This window comes from Pongo pygmaeus, chromosome 7, assembly GCF_028885625.2.
Source record: "Pongo pygmaeus isolate AG05252 chromosome 7, NHGRI_mPonPyg2-v2.0_pri, whole genome shotgun sequence".
Lineage (NCBI taxonomy): Eukaryota > Metazoa > Chordata > Mammalia > Primates > Hominidae > Pongo > Pongo pygmaeus.
In genome coordinates, this window is record NC_072380.2 from 120382796 (window position 1) to 120406509 (window position 23714).

At 37.3% G+C, this 23714-nt stretch overlaps 1 protein-coding gene across 4 annotated transcripts in view; it reads right to left on the reverse strand.

The window, feature by feature from the left end:
* Window positions 1-4517: 4517 nt before the first annotated feature.
* RSPO2 (R-spondin 2) overlaps window positions 4518-23714 on the reverse strand; it is a 203075-nt gene continuing 183878 nt past the window's right edge. For all 4 annotated transcript variants that reach the window (XM_063669023.1, XM_054499449.2, XM_063669022.1 and 1 more), the window contains exon 6: window positions 4518-10932. In XM_063669023.1, coding sequence (XP_063525093.1) covers window positions 10817-10932 — 116 coding nt within the window. In that variant the 3' untranslated portion in view covers window positions 4518-10816. The remainder of the gene's footprint in view (window positions 10933-23714) is intronic.

Genomic DNA, 23714 nt, shown 5'->3' on the forward strand with positions numbered 1-23714 from the left:
AAGTTTTACTTCCCTAATGAAAACGTTAACTGACCATGTCTCACCTTGCAAACTACACTGAATTGAGAACTCATCGATAAATATGAAGTAAATTTATACAGATAAATTGCCCTGGTTCCTCTTTACTATCCCTTTTAAACATTGAGCAAAATCAGATAAGTACATTTAGGTTATAAAAATAATGGGAAGCAATGTATTGCGTAGTAGTCACATCTTTTAGAAAAATTTAATAACTGAAAAATCATATAAAAAATAAAAAATAGTCTCTGCTGACTCTCAAAAAAACTTTCTTCTTGGGATTCTGGGCTGATTCAGATTTTAGAAATAATAAAAATAAGAAAGGTCTACAGCCACACCACCCTGAACGTGCCTGATCTCACCTGCTCTCAGAAGCTAAGCAGGGTTAGGCCTATTAGTATTTGCATGGTAGACTGCCTAGAAATAGCAGGTGCTATAGGTTTAAGAAAAGAAATCAGGCCAGGCACAGTAGCTCATGCTTGTAATTCCAGCACTTTGGGAGGCCAAGACAGCCGGATTACCTGAGGTCAGGAGTTCGAGAACAGCCTGGCCAACATGGTGAAACCCCGTCTCTACTAATAATACAAAAATTAGCTGAGCGTGGTGGAGCACACCTGTAATCCCAACTATTCTGGAAGCTGAGGCAGGAGAATCACTTGAACCCGGGAGGCAGAGGTTGCAGTGAGCTGAGACCGTGCCACTACACTCTAGCCTGGGTGAAAACAGCAAAACTCGGTCTCCAAAAAATAAATTAATTTTTTAAAAATCCGGAAGAAAATATTGAACCATTAATATCCTTTCAGTTAACCAATAACCAAACCTTTACTGAATTGCTACAATATTTGCAATTCTGAAGAACAAAAAGATGGAACACAAAGCATATAGCTCTCACTTTAAGGGGTTTACAGCTCAGGATGGTGAGATAAGATTATTGAATATAAAAGTTGAAGCATGTTAGTTTTACTAGGTATCAAATTATATTCACTGCAGAAATTCAGAGGAAGATATCGATGATGATAAGTCAGGGCAGTAAGGCCACATGAAGGAGGTGATGGTTCTGGGGAACCTTGTGAAGGATGGTGCATTAGTTTGCTAAGGTTTCCATAACAGAAGACCACAGATTGGGTGGTGTAAACAACAGAAATTTATTTCTCATAATTCTGAATGCTGTAAGATCAAGTTGTCAGCAGGTTTAGCTTCTCCTGAGACATCTCTCCCTGATTGTGAATGACCATCTACTCACTGTGTCCTCACAAGGCCTTTTCTCCATGCACCCATGCTCATGGTGTCTCTTCCTGTTCTCATAAGAACAACAGTCTTATTGGAAAAGGACCCCATCCTTACGACCTACTTTAGCCTTAATCATTTCCTTAAAGGTCCTATCTCCAAATACAATTGCACTGGGAGTTAGGGCTTCAACAATGGGTTTTGGAGGGTGAAGAAGACAAATCGGTCCATGATAGATGGAATTTGGATGAGGCTATGTTTTGTAGGGAGGGAAGGTGGTGATATGATTTGAGAGAATACGAAGATAAGCCTCATTAATAGAATAATTATCAGCCATCACTAATACAATTTTGTAGGTTGCCTACACCTGTTGCATAGAATAGGCACATGGAAAAAACAGAAATCATGTGTTCCCTTGGTCATCTAATGATATATGAATCTTTAAAGAAGTTTGACAACAGATTATTATATCACCGTTAGCAGAATATTTGTGTCTTTCATCAAAATTAGATACTTCATTAAAAATAAATGTCCTTGTTCAAATTCTTTTATGCACATTGATTATCTGGTGAAATATCCTTTGATTCTTCTGCTTTTCTATATCTACTGATAAGATTTCAACTAATAAGTCATATAGTTTCTTGATCCCAAGAAAAAGCAAATGGAAAAACTGTAATACAGAGAATGCAAAGCCCTGTATTGGGTTATTAGTTACAAAGGTAACTAATTACTCCAGAATTTCAGTGGCTTAAAATGATAAGCATTTGTTTTTTTGCTCAGAGTTCTATTTGGCTTGGGCAGCCATTCAAGACAACATTTTTCTTAGTAACTTAGAGATCCAAGCTGCTTTCACCCTGTGGTTCTGTCTTTGTGGTCACAGCCAAAGGAGAAAAGAAATCATGTAGATCATGTCCCTGCTCTTAAGTGTCCCAGCCCTGAAGTGGCACACATGGTTTCCCATCAAATCCCATTGGTTAAAATCGGTCACAAAGACCCATCTAATTGCAAAGGGATTGAGAAATGAGATGTTGCTCCGTGGTCAGAGAGGAGAGAAGTGAATGTAAACAAGTACAAGAAGTCTCTGCCATATTTAGTTTTCCCAGATAGTATACATAGGCGAGAGGGAACTCAGGTGAAGTATGTGTGATGGGGAAAAAGATTAGGAACATGTTTATTTAATTTAAAAATGAAATGGAAGTACTTAAAGCTTTAGTTTTCCTATTTTAAACAGCTAGCAGTGAGAAAGATACTTTACCACGATCTTGCTTTCCAGTTAAATACCATGATTGCATGTGTGTACAATACCTAACTGTTCAGACATGTATGCCCTCACATCAGAGAGCTGCTACCAAAGTATCTCAGTAATTACAAGTTTAAAAAAGTCCTTGTGTTGAAAATTACAAACCCAAGGACCTATAATTCGCAAAATGCTTGTTTTGTTGTTCACTTGATATATTTTATTAAATTTGAAAGAAAAAAATTAGTAGGATCATTAGACAATTATTTCATCATAAATGTAGATGACATTGGTAGGTGATATGGTAACCTTAAATTAAGTATCATTAACACATTTATACAAAGAGCCATTTCTAAAGTTTTTGAACATTGAATTATTTTCTTTCTACCTCAAAACGTTTTCATGGAGATTATAAACTATTGTTAAGTTTCACTCCTGCAGTGTACAATGAGGAAATGAATTTGAGAAGACCAAAACCTGAAGTCATTATAATTTTTTTCTAATTGTCTTTCACATTTGCTGATATTTTCATTGTAAAATAAAGGGGAAGGCAACTATGTATGCCTTGAGTCCCAGCTCTTAGTCACTCTTAGTGACTCCTGGCTCCTGGTTTTCCTCTCTAGACACTTCTTCAATTTCTTTACTAGTGCCTCATTTGCTGGCTGATGTCTCAGCTTTGAATGTCCCTAAGTCTCTCCCTTGAATATTCTCTCTCTGGGTCATTCCATAAACTTCCATGGTTCTAAGTGCTATCTACACACTGCTATATCCCAAAGTCGTATCTGTATCCCTGATCTTTTCCCTAAACTCCAGATTTATATCCAGCTGCCTTCTTGATATCTCCACATAGATATCCAATAGGCACCTCAAACTTAGCATGTGAAAAATGGATTTATTTATTATCCTGTCTTCCCTGTGTCCCCTGTATACCCTGTTGCTCAGGACAAGAAGCCTAGGAAACTTCTTTGGTCCCTTGTCTTTCTTTACCCCACATCTAGCTCATCAGCAAGTCTCATGGGCTCTTCTGCCAAACTATATCCTGAATCCAACCACTTCTTTCCTTCTTTACCACCATCTACCAGCTCATGTCACACTAATTCTTACCTGATTATTGCAATAAACTGCCAACTTGTCTTTCTGCCTTCACTCTGAAAATCCACTTTCCACACAGCAGCCAAAGTAAACACAGCATGGAAATCAGCACATTGTTCCCCTGCTTAAAATCCTCCCATACTTCTCCAAGCCCATAGATCAAATCCAAGTTTTCACTACAGCTTTCATGGCCCTTCATGACCTTGGTTTTGATTACTTCTGACCTCATGTTGGTTCCATTCTCCTCCTAACTATACTCTAGCAACTCCTCCTTTTTGCCTGTACTTTGATCTTGCTGACCCTGTTTGCACTTCGGGACCTTCACACAGGTGGTTTCCAGTGTCTGGACTGTTCTTAGACTTTTATACGTTCATTATTCAGACTTCATGCAAAATCACACTTCCCCAGAGATGCCTTCCTTGATGCTTCCTCCATTATCACATCACTTATTCTACTGTCTCTGTAGTAGAAGGGCTCAAGATGACACAAAACATTGGCCTAAAAATTACTTAGCAGATGAAATGAACAAGCTAGAGAATGGGGGTACTACTACCATTGTCTACAAGGTTTTACTCTTAAAAGGCATTCAGTGCGTAATCAATTTTCATAGGATAGGCATAAAATGGGGGCCAGACTCCAATAAGGAAAAGATAAGATAATGGGAGAGACAGGTAAGGAATTATGGATTCCAGAGCAAGTAAGGAAGCCAGAAAGGGCATTCAAATACTTATTTTTTAAAAGAGTTTTCTTGGCTGTGTGTGAGTCCATAACCTTAATTCATGTAAATTCGGCTACGAGAGCAAGGGAAGACTGCACCACTGACACATATTACAGAAAGGATGGAGTGGTCTTGATGAAAAAGAGATAGAAGCTATTCTCTTATTGGAATGCAGGGGTGTAGGGTACACTAAAAGGCAGTGGTACTACTTATATCAATGAAAAAGTTAGGAGAGAACTTACACAGAAAAAAAAATTCACTTTTTACATTTTTAACATTTCACTTAAGGTTTGGGCTCAAAACAAATATAATATCCTATGGCCAGGAAGAATCAAAATAAGAACTAGAGACTTCGAGTGGCATTATAAAGTTAGAATTTATTTCCATACACAGGGTAGTTAAAATGGCATCTGCATTCAACACAGTTATTGGGCTCCTACCAGAAGCAGGTGTATGTAGCTGAGACAGAGTTAGAGATAGGCTTTCACAGTTTGCAAAGACATTTCATGAGCCACCAAGTTATCTTGTATACCAGGGGTCAACAAATCCAGTCTGTGGACCAAATCCAGGCTGGCCACCTATTTTTGCATGGCTGATGAGCTAACAATTTTACACTTTTTAAGTGGTTGCTAAGAGTCAAAAGTATCAGGGGAAACCACCCCCGATAATTCAATGTTATTTCACAAAGGTTCTTTTCTATTGCCCTAAGTGTCGGCCGGTCTGAGAAATAAAGGGAAAGAGTACAAAAGAGAGAAATTTTAAAGCTAGATATCTGGGGGAGACCTCACATGTCAGCAGGTTCTGTGATGCCCCCTGAGCCGTAAAACCAGCAAGTTTTTATTAGCAATTTTCAAAGGGGAGGGAGTGTATGAATAGTGGGTCACAGAGATCACGTGCTTCACAAGGTAATAAAATATTACAAGGCAAATGGAGGCAGGGCAAGATCACAAGTTCAGGGTGAAACTAGAATCACTAATAAACTTCCATGTCCCACTGTGCACACATTGTCATTGATAAACATCTTAACAGGGTTCAAGAGCCGAGAACCGGTCTGACTAGAATTCGCCAGGCTGGAATTTCCTAATCCTAGCAAGCCTGGGGGCGATGCAGGAGACTAGGGTGTGTTTCATCCCTATCTGCATCTGCATAAGGCAGACACTCCCAGGGCAGCCATTTTAGAGGCCCCGCCCTGGGAATGCATTCTTTTCCCAGGGCTGTTAATTATTAATATTCCTTACTAGGGAAAGAATTCAGCGATATTTCTCTTACCCATTTTTGGTGATCAGAGAAATATGGCTCTGTCCTGCCCGGCCCACAGGCAGCCAGACTTTAAGGTTATCTCCCTTGTTCCCTGGAAATCGCTGTTATCCTGTTCTTAAGGTGCCCAGATTTCATATTGTTCAAACACACATGCTCTACAAACAATTTGTGCAGTTAATGCAATCATCACAGGGTCCTGAGATGACATACATCCTCAGCTTACGAAGATGATGGGATTAAGAGATTAAAGTAAAGACAGGCATAGGAAATCACAAGAGTATTGATTGGGGAAGTGATAAGTGTCCATGAAATCTTCACAATTTATGTTCAGAGATTGCAGTAAAGACAGGCATAAGAAATTATAAATGTATTAATTTGGGGAACTAATAAATGTCCATGAAATCTTCACAATTTATGTTCTTCTTCCATGGCTTCAGCCAGTCCCTCCATTCAGGGTCCCTGACTTCCCGCAACACAAAAGAATATATTATGACACGTGAGAACTATGAAATTCACATTTAAGTTTAGATAAAGTTGTATTGCAACATAGTCATGCCCATTCATTTACATACTGAATATGGCTGCTTTTCTGCTATAACAGCTGAGTAGCTGCCACTGAGATAGTGTGGTCCACAAAGCCTAAAATATTTACTCTCTGGCCCTTTACAGAAAAAGATTGCTACCTCTTTTCTCAAAAACAGACAGAGGGAAGGCAGCTTGTGGCTGAATCATAACTAAAGTACAAAGGAGGAGAAAGGAAGCCAGTAGAAAAAGAATCAAAGTTGAATGCGCACCTGGGGAGCCTGAGGTCATAAAACCCAAGGAGGAGTTAGTTGGTAAAGCCATTTGTGAACACGACCAAAGAACTACCGTTCAGCTTCTTAAATGAAGATATGCATTTTTCCAGGGACAAGGAACTACTTGCCAAGGAGTATGTAAAACCTAGGACTGAATAAACATGGAACATCTTCCTGAAATGTGATTTTGCTCCAAGGTTTTCAGAGGGAATGTCAAAGGATAGGGGAATAATTTTGCATTTAAAAATAGCCATTTTATTGAGTAGAATGCAATATTTGCATGAATTATTTTAAAATCAGGATTAAAGTGAGGCTGCTTCAGGTTATAATTCCAGAGTTATGAATTTGTTCTTCTCTGCCTGTAAGGGTATTAGCGGAAAGTTTTGAAAAATACGTCATGGAGTGCTCCAAAGAGAGTGTCTGGGTAAAGTCACTCTCTAGGGCATTAAGTTGAACCCGGAAAGCAAAAAGTTGTAACTCCCCTGTCAATTCCAATCTATTGGTAATGTCTTCTTGGAACACTTTTGTTGGGAAGGATTCTGAATCTACATGCCTTGCTCAGAGGTAGAGTGAGTAACAATGTCTGCTAGAGCAGCAGAAAACGGCACATGGCAGTTTGCTGTAATGATTCATCAGAGATGAATATGGAAATCCATCAAAATCTTTATTCATCACACATTTTTCAGCTTCTTCAACCTCTCAGTCAAGAGAATGCTAGAAGGTAGTGGTGCTACCCATGTAAATGAACCTAGAAAGAGAAACTGTATGTAGAAAAAATATTTGCTTTTTAAATGTCTAATAAATATTTCACTTGAGGTTTGGGCCTAAAATAAAGATCTATTTTGTTTTAATAAGAAGTAAAACAAGAATTGGTGATTTCAAGATTTAATGTTTATCACCTACTTTTTTTTTTATCAGAAACCAACACATGCTAATATCATCTACTTTTAAAGCCATGTCTGCCCTTGCATTTCTGTCTTTGTGATTCAAGGGGTATCAACTAATACAGTGAGCATGTCCAAGTTTACCATCAAGGAACCCTTGAAGATTTTACCACAGTCTTCCACCCCATTCAGTCTTTTGTTGATCTCTGTAAGATACATGGGTGAAGACGACATTAAAAGGGCACTGAAGAATTGTAAAATTTTAATCTATATGGAATGGGAAAGTATTTTTTTAAAAAGCAGTAAAAAATTGTTAATAGAAAAATAAGTGGTAGAAATACAAAGGAATAATTGGAGTGAGTGAAGCCAGGGGCAAGAATGATGTCTAGGAAGAGTGGAACAGTCCAGAAAGAGAGACAAAGGGGACCAGCCTTGGGCAAAGAAAGTAAAGGGGTAGGGAGAAAATCAAGAGATATTTCCAAGGTAAACTCATTAGATATTAGTAACTGACTAGATGTAGGGGACAAAGGAAGTAAATGACGAATAAAAGAGCCTTTAATCAACTAAGTAAAGAATTGACTGTCCAATAGGAAAAGCAGGAAGGGGAACAGTTGAAGGCAGGTATCAGTGATTATGCGGATCATTTGGTTGCTCTTAGATCTACCCACTGCCCTTCCCTCAGGCTCTTCTGAACCACAGAAAACTGTGTTACCCAGACTCTCTTGCCTACTGGCTTCTGGGTAGCTTTGGGCAATAGTGGGCACTGGTGGAAGACTGGAGGTTGGGAGATAGATAGGGAGAAGCCAGGGTATTTCCTCCTCTATGAATTTGCCTCAAGCAACATTTCTCACAGCAACCAGATCATCTCCAATATTTCAGCTCCTACCAAACAAGCTTTCTGTCCTCAGTTCCAGCTCCTTCTGTGGTTATAGCTCTAGCCTCAGCTATGGTTCTAAGTCTAGCTGGGCACCAGTGGCTTCTAGATTTTGGAAACTCCACCTCTTCTTGTAATCCCTCTTGCATTAGGGGTAAAATAGTGCCTCCTGCTGTTGCTAATCTCTGGGTCATCTTGGCAACATATTTTGGCTTCGTGTCTCCTTTATCACCTGTATAACCAATTCCTGGTGTTAAATTCCCCATTTGAAACACCCCGACTAGTTTATTTCCTTGATTGCACCCTTATTGATAGAGGAATGAATTCAGTTTTGTGTGTATCTGTGTGTGTATGCTGCTTATATCAGGGAGACTCGACTCAGAAATCAAGCAGATGTAAATGTTTTAGCAAATAATGCCCAGGCACCAAGCAATAGATTGATACTTTTCATAAATGTTCTGTTAATAAGGAGAAATCAATATTTTTAAAAGAATCTAAATATCCAATGAAAGATGTAATAGGTGACCAACTTATATAGTACTTAGTATATAGAATGCCGTGCTGACCATACTTTACACATTTTACCTAATTATATCCTTAAAGTACAACCCTGTATATATTTCCCTGTATATATTTTCATTTGGTCCTTAAAACACAGCCCCTAGAAGCAGATGATAATGTGATCCCCATTTCACAGATAAGGAAACTGAGAGTGGAGGGATTAAGTAATTTTCACAGGCCACTCTCAGTCTGGATTAGAACTCGGGCACTTGGACTCTAGTTTATAGTTATCTAGTTTATCTATAAACGAGTTAGTGTTCTAAATGTAGTTACCAATATAGGTTTTTAAAGATTTGTCTGTCTTTTTTAAAGGGCTGTTATTTTAGGGGTAGAACAAAGTACTGAGTTATTTCTAAATGTCTCTCTAAAAAAGAAATCTCCACAAAAAATAATTTTGAAGTTTTTAATGCACAAAAAAGAACATCCCAGGAACAACAGGCATTGACTTATTAACGATGAAGCACTATATAAGGAGACCCCCTCCCCACTTAGTAAATGGGAAAATAGTGTAAATAGACATGAAAGGAGGTAACACTTCAGGATTAAAATGCAAACCCTAAAGTTGTATACAACATTCATATGTGGCTTATTATCTCATAGCAATAGTTTCATAATGATGTACATATTTATCCTTATCGGTAAGATGCTTTTGAATCAAAAGTTAAACAAAAACACTGAAGAGGTAGTTTTGCCAATGCAAGGTGAAAAAAAAAAAAAAGGCTTTACCTTGCTTTGTTTCAAAATCCACAACCATTATTTTTCTGTTCTAATTTTCTCCTGGATCAGCCAGGAAGATAATAATGCTTTGTGAAAAAGCCAATTCACAACTTTCTAAAAACTGGTTCCCCTAAGGACAATGATATGTTTGAAACAACTGCTCTGAAAGTCACCTGGGAAGTTTCCATAGCGTTCCTCTCCATCTTGGATCTGAAACAGAGTCTGGCTCAACAGAGACCTGTTAAGATCTGACCGGCAGTCACAGAAATTCATCCTTTTATCTCCTAAAATTCTATGCACAGGCTCATGGTAGTAGCTTCTTCAGTGACCCAAGAACAGTGGTAGGTGCCTTGTCATTGAAGGCCAGGGATTGCTTTAAATTTGGGGAAAAAAAATTGCAGTCAGAAATAATGTTTGGACAATTCTGTAGCTGGCCTGTGAAACTGGCTACAAGTTACTGGATATAGTCCCTCATGTTTTCAGCTGTGTTTCATCAAAGTCATCACATCTTAGACTCAAAGGCAGTTTGGGCTTCTGATTGCCAGATGCCGCCTGCTGCTTTGTCTATGTGTGGGACATGTGGAGTGGAGAAGGTCTACCCAGTATGCAAACTCTTTGACACTGGTCATTTGACTCTATATACAAAAACTAGTTTATCCTACCCTTACAATGAGAAATAAGCCCACAATGAGGGAAAAAAAAAAGTTTCAAGAGGCAACAAAACATGTGTCAATTCCCCAAACTAGAAAAGTCATTTATCAGACAATGGGTTAGGAACCACTAGAAACAAAGTGACATCATATTAATCAGGTATGACTTGTTACCCACAAGAAAGCATAAATATACAGTAAATAAGAGCTTGATATGTAGCTCCTGCAGTATATGTACATATTAGGGCTACTGTGAAACTGAGCAGGAATTTCCAGAGCGTATCCTCAGCTAAAAGCAGTTTCATCGCACAACAGTGTGAAGGTAACATGCTGAGAATACCATGTGGTAACACTAAGCAGATATCCACATAAACATATCCTTGAAAATGCACAATGTGAGAAATAAAGGTCACGAGTGAATAGCGCATTGCCTGCCAAGCATCTTCTTTCTTTCACATAAATAGGCACAAGTCCGTCCTCCAGCGGTGGTCTGCAGTCTCACACCTCTAGCGTATCCATGATGCCGGGGACGGATTCTCTCAGCACACACTGAGCCAAGTCACGGGCTGTGCACTTACTCCTGCCTTCACAGTCTCCAGATTCAAATCAAAGCATAAATAACACAGGGGCCACGCTGGTGGTGCTTCCTTTCACCATGTTACTGGGAACAGATACTGGGCAGAGCAGCACAAAGGCTGCACACCAGTGTGCAGGAGTGGAGAGTAGCTTTGTGCACATTTGCAAAAACAAAAACCCCTAAAAATCTACCGGATCTCTTGCTTTATTGGTTAGCTCTGTCTGTAGCTAGGAAGACGCTGTGTTGCTCCTGGGCCCTTTCTGTCAGCTTCCTTTTCTTTTTCTTGTTCCTCTTCTCCTTCGCCTTTGGTGTTCTCTTCCCTACAATGAAGGAAAGAAGGGGAGAGATGTCAGAAATGGCTCTAGGAAAGAAAACAAAAACATTGGGAGTTTTGCACAAAGCCCATCTGGAAAACATCACCTATGGAAAAAGCCTCAAAGAGAAAATTGTTCACATTAATTTTGACAGAATAATAATAATTTACTAAATTGGATATGCTGTCTAAAACAGAGACTGATCTTCCTGTTACAGGGAACTGGCATATTGAAAAACCTCCCAGTGGCCTGATCCGTCTTTCAAATATCATCCTGCCACAAAAATTCCATTTATTCCCTCCTACTTCTAACAATGCTACCCTTTACTACACATCTTTACATCTTACTACTGCTCCACATGTCAGTGGGTCAAAAGAAAATAAGCAACTATCTATAGCAAACATACCAGAAGTTTCAAACTCCTCTCTCCCTTCCCCATGGGGGAAAAAGAGTCTTGCTTTTAACATTATTTCCTCCATATTCCAAATACCAATGTATAAAATGACATATGTGCAATCCTTTATTTTCTATAAAAATTCATGAGGACATCATTCATTACATACCTTATAGCTTCTTATCCAAATCCCCTGGACAAGTTGTTGCTATTAATGGAGAGCAAGAAGAATGCTTATTTGTTCTGATGAACTGGTGGTATGTGTCTATCTACCAGACGATCATACCAAGTTATCCTATTTCTCTTCTTTGCCTTAGCCACTAGGAAGCCCAGGCTACAAGCTAACTAGTTGAGGTTTTCCTCCATCAGGAATTTTTTAAATGCTGTTTTTTTCTTTGCCTCTGCTGTATTTTACTTCCTCCATCTGTGGTTATAGTTTTATAGTCTTACTTTATAAGGTCTCAACCTTTCTAAGTATGTATACGTAAGATTTTGAGAAAAAAGAATAAAGAACATGAGACATCTGTCTTAGGTCCATCATGCTCTTTGAGTTCTAAACACACAGAAATCAGAGGATTTTTAGAACAGAAAAGGGCTTTAAAGGTCTCCTGCATTTTACAGAAAGTAAGTCACCCCTACACACCTTCAGTACAGGAAGACTTTTGTCTCAATGAACAAGAAAGAATCCTGTTGGCTGTTCTTCCTCTCTTACTTTCCCTACTTCAAATTTTATCTTGTACTTCTATAAAGCTTAACTTTTCTCTTCCTGTAAGGTGTAGCTATTTGACAGCACAGTAATCAGTACTATGAGTAGGGAACAGGACGTTCAGTTTTGTGCTCTTCATCCTTCCCATACCTGTAAAATTACATAACCCAGACCCTTTCATTCCAGGCATATAGCTGGCCAATTTTTCAATCTAGCCTATGGAGAAGGAGGCTGATGTCAAAAATGAAAAGGAAACAGACCAGAGTCTAGGGAGATACATGAATTAGGAAACCAGAGTCATACAAGGTTAAGGAAGGCCATGAGATTTCTAAATAAGGTAGCTGTTTCTTATTCTTATTTCTGTTCTTTCTGATCAGAAAGGATCTGTTTTAAGGATGGAAAACAGGCTTACTTTTCAAGACCCTAGCACAGTGACTGGCACTTAGTCGATAGTCAATAAACATTTGCTGAGCAAATGTTTTTACATCTTTTTATCACAAGAAGAAAGATTTAAAAGAATAACTTATGTTTAATAGGACATTGCATTAAAACAATGAGAACATGATCATGCCCCCATATTAAATTATAAAGGTCCTCAAAGCTAACTTCTGGTTCTCATTAAATTCTGGCATTAATGTTATAATGGCATTTTGCCATCTTGAAACGTAGTTAATCCTACCCAATGAAACCTTAGTTCAAGCCATCATTAATCAAAGCAGCTGTAAAGTTACAACTATTTAGTAACATTATCTCTAATGATGAGACACACCAAAGGCAGAAAAATGAAATACTTAATATAAAATATAGTATATTTTAAAAGCTTCAATTATAAAGTGTTATGAAGAAGTTTTTGTTCTGTATTTTCTCTAAACAACAAAATCCTTAGTTTAAAAAATCATTACTGACTACACTTTAAATTCATTTGGTTTATGCTTAATTGATATAAAGCCTGTAGTTTCTTTTAAAAAGCAAACTGAAATTAAGTGAATGGAAAAATAAGGCTTATTTTACTAGATTTTAAAAATGTGTTCTGCCAGAATAAAAATATACTGAATATATGTTAAAGAATATATGTTAAAGAAAGCTTTTCACATTCACAAGAAAGCTTCGTGTAAATTATGTAGTTGCGAGTTAAATATGTACTACTTTCGCTAACAGCAAATCCATGCAAAATGACGGGAAAAGCTCATTTTAAGATGGTCAATTTCGTGTCATGTACCCAATATATTATTCTGAAGTAATTGTCAATATTAAATGGTTTTGGGTTTACTGGCTGATATGATATTGTGTAATAGGGAAGTTACTCAACACTTGCATAAAACAGTTGGTAATCCTGGCCAAAAATTCAGCAATGCTTCTGAAAGCTTATTTATGTAAAATAATTTTTTAACTTGTACAATTACTCTGTTGGCAATAAGCTATATGGTACCAATTCCAACAAGCAATGTTTGGGGGCCCTAATTACAACCCTAAAGATTTTCCTCAGAAGTCTCTCTTGAATGACACCTCTTTGCTATTGTTTGGTTGGTTGGTTTTGCTTTTGGCCAGTCCCATTTCTCACATAAGATATATTGCAAATACCGAGGAATGAAGATGGTTAGCCAAGATTTGACCACAGACGGGCCTAAATTAACTGAAAATATTTTGTGGTCCATACTACGTTGTTCTGACTTCAAGCCCAGCTCAAAGTAGTAAAAGAATACTAAAATACAACATAACATACAGAAAGGGTCTTTCATGCATATGCTTTTTTCACGTTCTAAGATTTTCAAACATGAGAAAAGAAATCGGTAAGATTAAAGCTAACAAAAAAATCCTTGTTTTTATCTATATATTTGAAAATAAGTTATAACAGACATACAAACTTGCTAATTTTTGTTTCTGCTTAATTTCTTTACCTCTGTAGATGCAGGATTAGACTTGGAGAATGACTTCTAGACTTCAATTGCTGCACATTCCCAAGCACATATATGCTATATGGGAAGTATTTAAAGGCAAATATGATGGCAGTCACCCAATGCATAATTCAAGTCATGAATTTCACTTTACTTTTTAGTTCACAAGAAAAGACGGAATAGATACTGCCCAGGATCATTAGAAAAAAAAAAAAAAAAGTTTGAGTTTCACGAGGGGATTGTCAACATCCAACATATCCAATCCTAATGACAAATTTTGCATATCTTTATCCCTAGTGTCTTGAGAATGCAGTGGCCTCGACACATCACCACTAAGGGAATCTCTTCAAAATCAGGTAGAATCAGGTCTACGGGGCAGATCTTTTCAGCACTGTTATGCAGATGCAAGGAGATGACTGGTTCCAATTATTACCGTTTTTAAGGAAGGCAAGGCAATGTGGTTTAGAGAAAGGCTATTTCTGGGAAGAAGAAAACCTGGTAGGCTAGGCACAGTCTTGTAACTGAGATGTCTGGTAAGGCATATGCCTGACTCTTAGTCTCTATGTTTATAGAATGAAAATACTACAGTCATCATTCACTAGAAAGTTATGAGACACTGTGAAAAAGTTGTGGCCCTAGGATGAAAGGAAGATGTGTAGAATATCACTGGCAAGACAAGATTATCCTCAAAATGAACAAAATTAGAAAGATACTATCAAAGCCACATTCTAACTAATGTAATTACATTGACTTGCTCACATGTGGAAATGGTCCAAGAGCATAACCTATCAACTCTTCTGCAGAGAAATATGAACAATTCCTTATGGAAATACTGCTACCATCCAGCTGTGAATTGCTGCTATTAGAATCAGAAATAGGGTAGATTATTTTGAACCAAGATATAGGCAGACTCACGAATTACATGAAGCTGTGCAAATGCCAGCTCCACTGCCAGTCAGACGGTGATTTCATTCTTTCATAAACTCTCAAAGTCAAAGGTCTTCAAATGCTCTCTCCTCTCACTGGGTATAGGTAAGAATCTTTCCATCACTGGATAAATGTTTCTTGTACATCCCTCAGAGTAAGGCACAGAGGCTGTCTAGAGTTTCCATAATGCTATGTGTTTTAAGAAAGGCTTTTAGTGGAACAAAACTAAAGAAAAATTTCAGTATCTTTGACTATAAAAAAGATAAAAGCTTCTCTCTATATATATATGTATGTATACATAATACATGCACGTACCTACATATATATATAAACACAAGCTGTGGAAAGCAAGCCACAATTATGACAAATGTAATTAACTGGAATTTACTGTTGTAGCCACAACTGGGACAAAACTAGGACTGAGTTTTACTGATTTTTCAGTTTGTAATGCTCTAACTTGAAACCTGGGCTTCTCTGCATTATAAAATTCATCATGGAGATTTCGAAATCACCTCAGAGAGATTCAGTCATTCTTCAAAGCCACTAAAACTTAGGGACAAGAAGCCTGTGTAACCACCAACCTGGCAGATATTGTCATATTTCAGAGAACACTCTGGAAGCAGAACATGAAATGCTCCTTTCACATCTAAAAATCAGAAGGACTGAGTTGTAAATGATGAGTAGTACTGGACCATTTATTCTTTTTTCCATATGGGCAACTTGATTTTGCCCAAGAACGAGTAGCAAGAGAGATTTATTTAAGATTAGTGATTGTCTAGAAAACACCAACTGCTTTCTAAAATATTTTAAAAAGTTCATTTAAAAATAGACGAGAACTAAACAATTCATAAAGGAAATAAAAATAGCTAATAAATATATTTAAATAATCAAATCTCACAATTAAAACTTCCAAATAAGATGAGATGCCACTACAAAGATCCTTAAAAGTAAAAATACCTAACACTTGTAAGAATGTCATGAGACAGGCAACAGCATGCATTGAGAATATAAAATTGATACAGCCTTTCTGAAAAGCCATCTGCCAATGTGTAGAAAAGTATTAAAAATATTCTTAACTTTTGACTCAGATCTAGGACTCTATCCCTCAGAACATAATCTAAACTTGGACAAAGATTTATGCATGGGGATCTTTAATACTGAAAAAATTGTAACGTACTTAAATGTCCTGACTACACTTTTCGTGACCTCTTCTTTTTGTGATTACTGAGGGAATAAAGTGTGTTTTCAACTATGAATGCAAGTATTTTATATTTTAAGTAATAGCAATTAACTTTATATCCAGGAATACTACTGTTGGATATCACTAAAACTTATCATAAATGGATCTAAGAAAAAGCCTGTAATACAAAAGCATTCCTACTGTGATGGAAATGATAGTAAGCAGATTCTTTTGCAGAGTCATCACTTGTAATTAGATCTGAAATATAAAAGCTTAAAAACTATTGGCCTAAACACTTCAGACATTAAGAATGGAGGTTTGTTAGTTCTTGAAGCTTTTTTCCCTCTAGAAAGCAGTTCAAGTGGGCAAATATGATGAGCAGGACTGGATCTACCACACAATGTCCTATGTAGCCTAAGGTAAAAATCTTTCTACTGTCCATATAGTTCAGAATAACACATTTATTTTAGTTGACAAATAAAAATTGTAGTGTATAACATGATATTGTGATGTATGTATATAATGTGATATGGTTAATCAAGCTAATAATCAAGTGAATTAACACATCCATCACCTAATATGCTTTTTTCTTGTGAGAATATTTTAAATCTACTCTTTGCAATTTTCAAGTATGAGTTATATAAGTAAAATGTACAATACATATTATAAATAAGTAAAATGTGTATGTGTTATATATGTATTAAAATGTAAATTTAAAAATTTATTAAAAATAAATTTACATTTTACTTATTTACATAATGTAAATGGGCATATTTTAATTATTTTTATTTTACTTATTTACATAATGTAAAATGTAAATAAAATAAGAGTTACTTATTTACATCGGCTGTGGAGTCAGAAGTGAGGGTAAGGTGGAAAGAGTAAAGGAAATGAATCAATTGTGGCTCTTTACTGACAGCACAAAGTGTTGTCATTTCCTTTTAAGGCATTTTCAGTAACAATCATTTGGTTTTCTAGAAATGCACCTCTTCTTTTCACTAAAAAGATTTTACAGATAGCTGTGTTTTGAAAGGACTGGCAACATCTAATCCTTCAATAATGGTTTGCTATCATTTTCTTTAAGAAAAAATAATCTAGAGACAAAGCAATAAACGTTAAAGTGTTGAAAATAATAACAAGCCACCTGCTAAGGAGAATTTATTTGAATGTCAAGTAGTAACTTAGAAGGTTTTTCAAATGGTCACTTAGTCATTTCATCTTCATAAAGAGCATGTACTTTTAAAATCTACATACGATCTAGAGATAACTTACAAGAGTTGTTCTTCTTGCAAGACTATTGATAGAGAGTGACAACTGTCCAAAATAAATAACGGACAAAATTTACTTCTCTCAACATACAAATGTGACAATCATTCAGAATGTCAGGATTCAGACTACTTACTCTACCTGCACAGGTTTACACTAATTTGTAAAAGCTATTTCAGCCAATTTAAATGGGAAGCCTCTGACTGTTACTATTCTTTCATCTGTAAAAATGTACCATATTTTTTATCTAAAATAGTATGAAATGGCTTAAGACTTCAATTTTTCTCATAGAAGATATTTTATTAGGAGTCAGATCTGTTACCTGTTTTGTTGACAGGAAGTCCTATTTGGTTTTAAAATTTTATTTCATGTTCAAAACGATGGAAATGGAAGAAAAGCTAACCCTGAAGAAGATCACCTGAACCTTTATAAATGAACCGTATTACCACTACAGTTTCCTGCACATGGTATTTCAAAAATTCTCAGAAATTCCTCATTTTACAGCTCTGAAGAAAATCTGTTCTTCGAGTGTATAACATGGCTTTTAAAGGGGCAGTAAGAATATTCCATAACCTCTTTCAGCTTTCTTGAAGCAATAAGGACTACAACAAGGTAATCTGAATGAGATTTGGGCTTGTTTCTTAAATCCGTAGTCCGTCAAAGAGAAACACAAAACGGTTTGAGGACCGGATTCTGTGGTGTTTCACATAGGTAAGCACAAACAAGAAGAGATAGTTTTTAAACTATCTAAAATTATTTTCATAAATACTTTAGGTTAACTGTAAAGGACAAAGTTTTCAGAGTAGTAGAAACAGTAAAATACGACTCTACTATTTGTGTGAAAAAATAAATGCACAATTCTACCACAAGGGGGCAATAATTCACTTTTACAGTAAGAGTACTGGTTAAGAGATGGTTTTTTAAAACAATGTACAGGGCAACTTTGGGGCTCTAATTTCTTAAATACTTTTTGTTGAACCCCCATTGGAGGCTTTTTACTTCTTTCTAACCATAGGTAATCTCTTTAGTGGACTAAAGATGAACAAGACCCAAGTACTGCACAAGGTAAAAATATAATTGCACTGCTGTTAAAAAGATATTTGAGCTAATGAGAGAAGAAAAGAAAATTAAGAAGGAAAATCTGCTATTTAAATACCGATTTAGAGAAAAAGCATTATTCACAAATTCTTGTTGTCACTTTCTTATGGGAAAGTTAAACTACCTGCAAAGAACAGGTTCTTATCTTGGATTCCTTATTTATAAGAATAGAGATGTAAAACTGCAAATGATCTTCACTATCTTCTGGTGCAGAAGGTCACATAGATTTGACATCAAGGGTAAAAGCTGTTTGGTGGTGATTCCTGACAAGTTGGCCTTCCAGCACCACAATGAGTTGGCTGCACTGGTGAGGGTGGAAAGACAGCAAATATACTAGGCATTTGCTAGGCCCTGCTGTAATCCACTTCTGCAAGGTGGTTTAGATATGAAGCAACTGAAGCACAGAAGATCTAGAGTGACCCCTACCCATGCTTCTACAGCTAATTAGAAGGGGAAACCTGTGCTCTGAGCCTAGTTCAGCTATTCTCTCCTATACTTTCCCAGTTGTGTTTTGTTTGTTTGTTTTTGAGACGGAGTCTCGCTCTGTCACCCAGGCTGGAGTGCAGTGGCATGATCTTGGTTCACTGCAACCTCCACTTCCTGGCTTCAAGCGATTCTCCTGCCTCAGCCTCCTGAGTAGCTGGGATCACAGGCACATGCCACCATGCCTGGCTACTTTTTGTATTTTTAGTAGAGACAGGTTTTCACCATGTTGGTCAGGCTGGTCTCAAACTCCTGATCTCGTGATCCTCCTGCCTCGGCCTCCCGAAGTGCTGGGATTACAGGCATGAACCACCGTGCCTGGCCACTTTCCCAGCTTTAAAGGTCAATAGATAAGGATAGAGAGTCATTTTTCAAGTTATTGAGTCATTTTGCAAGAAAGGCAAAGAAGCACCGAAGACAATATTACCCTGACTGAGTTCCACAAAAAAAGTCATTGACCTCATTCTAACTCTGAAACCCTGTATGAACTGGTAAATTCTGCATAAATAACAACTTCTCTCTGACTTAGATTTTCTGTAAATTTATACTGCATTGATTCATTGCTTATTCTTTTTCTTACATTTTAGCAAGATGCAGGCTATAAAGTTTCCTAAGTAAGGTGAGATGGTGAACATTCCTACTTTGTACCAGGCCCTATAAGTGCTTTACATCCATTTTCATTTAATTGAATGTTTTGGGGGAAAAGGTAAGTACTCAAACTGTGCTGCCAGGATGTTGTACAGGTGCCTGCCCTAAATTTACTCAAAATAAATGCAGATAAATATCAAGCTCATTTGGCACTCCTAAATTAAGTCAGAAAAACCATCAGGTTTGCAGAGAAAATGATTCAGCTATTTTCATTTGATTACGAGGTATGGGATAACCAGAAAAGAATTAAGTTCCTCCATAGCTGACTTCATACTATAAGGGAAGGTACCTTTTAAGATAATTCCATTAGAACAAGAAGATGTAATACCTTCCTCTTGGTCTTAAATCAATAACCATTAACTCAATGAAAAACAAAAAGTAGTAGCCCAAGAAATGACATTTAAGACCATCGTCATATGGCAAGCATTTATTTAATTTGGATTCAACACAATTTCTATGGAACTTGACACACAAGTGAAAAGAAAGTAATGGTTTATACGTGGCAGCTATATAAGATAATGAGACTGGGCATGGTACACACCTGTAGTCCCAGCTACTCAGGAGCCTAAGGCGGGAGGATTGCTTGAGTCCAGGATTTTGAGGCTGCAGTGAGCTATGATCATGCCACCATACTCCAGCCTGGGTGACAAAGCAATACCCTGTCTCTTAAAGAAAAGGGTATAGGTTATTGGTCCAAGCCAACAGCTCAGTTAAGTGGCAGGTCTTCCATGAACACAGTTAACACAAGATAACATGAGGGGATGTATGCTCCACAAAGAATCATAAATACATTCCCCACTCTGTGCCCTGCAGCACTTTGAACCTCCCTCATTGTAATATTTACCACCTTCTATTGCAATTTTGTTTGGCTGTATATCACGGCTACTAGCTTGTAAATAATTAAAAATAGGTTGGGCGTGGTGGCTCATACCTGTAATCCCAGCAGTTTGGGAGGCTGAGGTGAGAGGATCACTTGAGGCCAGGAGTTCAAGACCAGCCTGGACAACATAGGGAGATCCCATTTCTATTTTTTAAAAATTTTTAAACATAATTAAAAATAGCTACAATGTAATGTGCCATAGCATCCTGGTTAGAGTCTTTCCAAAAATCAAGTTACAGATATTCAATTACGCTCATGTCAACTGAGAGTTGGAACAAAGATATAAGGGCTACATCTAAACACTGAAAGTGGTCAGGAACCAAAGCCATACTTTGTCATCTACTGTAAAATGAACTCTCCTGTTCTTCCCAGGCTCCCCCACGGCTTCTGGCCTCAACTTCAGCTTTGTACATGGTCTATGTAGGCTACACTCTATCCCTGATAAACCCTGTGACTTTTTGGCTTACCTCCCTCTTATAATAGCCTCAGTCCTCTTTTGTCTCAATTGCATATTCTCTAGAGAGGAATTCAACATGCCTTAGTCGCCACAGAGCCACGGATGTCTGAACAGCTCTTGGATGGATCACTCCCAGGCCTAACCTGGAGAAGTAGTGGGGTACAACATGATACTAGCCTTGGCAGGCATCTAGAATACAAGGTTAAGAACATGAGTCTGGGGAGTCAGACAGCCCTAGATTCAGCAGAGTTATGCCACTTAGAAACTAGAGGTCTTGGACTAGAACACTTTTTCTAAACCTTAGTCTTCTCAATTCTAAAATGGTAGTAGCAATGATGCCTTCTTCAGCATCTGTATAAGGAGTGAAAGAGAATATGTCTAAAATTTCACATATTATACCTGGCACACAAACACTAAATAAACGATAGTGCTATATAAGGTGCCCTACTTGTATTATTTCTAATCCTTACAGCAACTCGCAAAGCAAGCATTATTTCTATTTTGCCGATGAGGAAATAGGTTTCGAGAAGTTAAGTAAATAGCATAAAATCACATAGCTCAGCAGTGATTCAAACCAACATCTGGCAGATTCTAAAACCTGTACTCTTTCCACTATAGTCTTTGGATCCCTTATGCCCAGCAAAATGCCTTTGATCTTGTAATCATTTAAATGTCTGCTGAACAAACAAACTAATAAGTAAATACTAGGCTGGAGAAGGGCATCAGCCTCCCTGCTCAATCCCACACAATATCAGGGTTCCCTTGGGTCCCATTAGATCCCTGATGGGCCTGGCCTACAACCCATGTTTCTCGAACCAGTTATTCCCTGGGTTTAAGATATTCAAAGCCTCAGTTTCCCAGAGTCAAGCAACACATTTAGCAGCTCCAACTCAGTATCAACAGTGTGCCTATGGCAAAACTCAAGGAAAAAAACAAAAAATACAGGATGCTTATTTTTCAGCTGAGTCGGAAAAAGTTTAAACCTGTGGTTCCAAAAGCCAGTTCACAGGCCAGAGGTAAAACAATCCTCCAGGGAACTTAAAAAAGATTCCCTAGACATGCACTAACTCCTGAAAGCCCAGAATATTTTTTAAGCTTCACAGATGACTTAGTGCGAAGTTAACTGCATCCAATTCTAGAGCATAAAGTACTGCTGAAAGGGTGTGCAAACCTCTTTCTGCCTGGACTCCCTTCCCTGGGATCTATTTGTAGGCAATCCCCCAAGAAGCAAGCAAGCAGAAATTAAGCTTCCAGTGTGGGGAGGCACACCCATGGGTACAGACCCAGGGGTAGGGCCCTTATCTTTATGTTCTGGCCAAGGTGGAGCAGGTCACTTGTGCTATAGCAGATTCATCTCTCCTGTGGACATATTCCAGAAACTGGAGTTACTCTACAGAATATCTCTATTCATGAACAGGTTCTTTTTGAAAGGCTGTCTAGTTCATTTGCAAAAATTCTAAAGAGACCAAGAATATTGCAGTTGAAAAAAAAAAATCAAATTGATAATCAAGTTTGGGGCTTCTGCCTAACTAGGGGATGCAGAGTTGGCACTTCAAAAACTAAAAAGATGAGAAAAGTACCTCTCAGTCCAGGTGACACAAATACCAGTGGTATCAAGATACTTGCTGGATTACAGAAAAAAAGGCAAGAAAGTTTTTCTTTTCTTTTAGAAAGTTGCTGAGTTTCTTCCAAATTATTAAAATCAAATAAGTGTAAGTAGTGTGCCAAGTACCAAGTGCTGAGCATAACTCATTTCATATTAAAAATATCCCTATGAAATACTTTATTCCTTTCTTTATTTTGTAAAGTTTTCTTACTGATACATAAGAGCTGCACATATTTTCATGGTACATGTGATAATTTAACATTCATATAATCAAAGAAAGGTAATTGGGATAAATATTTAAGGTGAAGGATATCCCAAATTTTCAGAAGAATCTGAGGATCAGAGAGGTAAAGTAAACCTAAGATGCCACAGGCAGTAAGTACTAGAATTGGGATTTGAACTCATGTAGTCTGGTCCCAAAGCTTACCCTCTTGTCCATTATAAGACTTACATAAGTATAATCCTGAGTGGGAGGAGAGGAAGGAAATGGCCAATGTTACTCTCTTCCATTCTGTCATAAACTCCTGCAAACCCCATGAACTGGTCATTCCTTTAAGTGGCTGAATCTTTAAATTCATAAAATGAAGGCTGGGGCCATTATTGGTTTGATACAAGACAAGGATAACCAATGGTATATTTTGTTATTCTTACAGGACAAAGAAAGTAACAAACACTTGCCAAAATAGTCTCTATCCACAAGACCAGACAAATATTTTGGTCACTTTAGAATCTTTGTCAACTACCCAAGTAGAGGCAATGGATTTCAATTAGGGGAAAAACATTTGAGAAGGAACTCTAACATGTTTGGCATACCTCACAATTATTAGAGACAGCACATTTCCAAGGTTGTAAGAAATCTACAGCCTTGCTGGATTATCTTGATACTAAATATCTTTGTCTATAACTACCAAATATTAAAACAGGAGAACATAATTAATTATCTTTTACAAACAGCCTCATATTTAATAAAATGAGTTCGTGTCTCCTCAACTGAAAATGGCATTCTACTCTCCAGAAAAAGTATAGAGACTGTTAAACATACAATATAAACTAAAATCAAAGGAAGCTACTACACATATACACACACATATAAATGCAACAAGTATCTGTAATAAGTTTTCCAAGTATTGCTTATTGTCATGCTTCTATCAGTATGTTCTTGTCAGTTTTACTTAACTCAGGCGTTAAAGCATGAGAAACCAACAGTTTAAAAATAGCATTTAGAAATTTTAAATGTAATGAAAATTA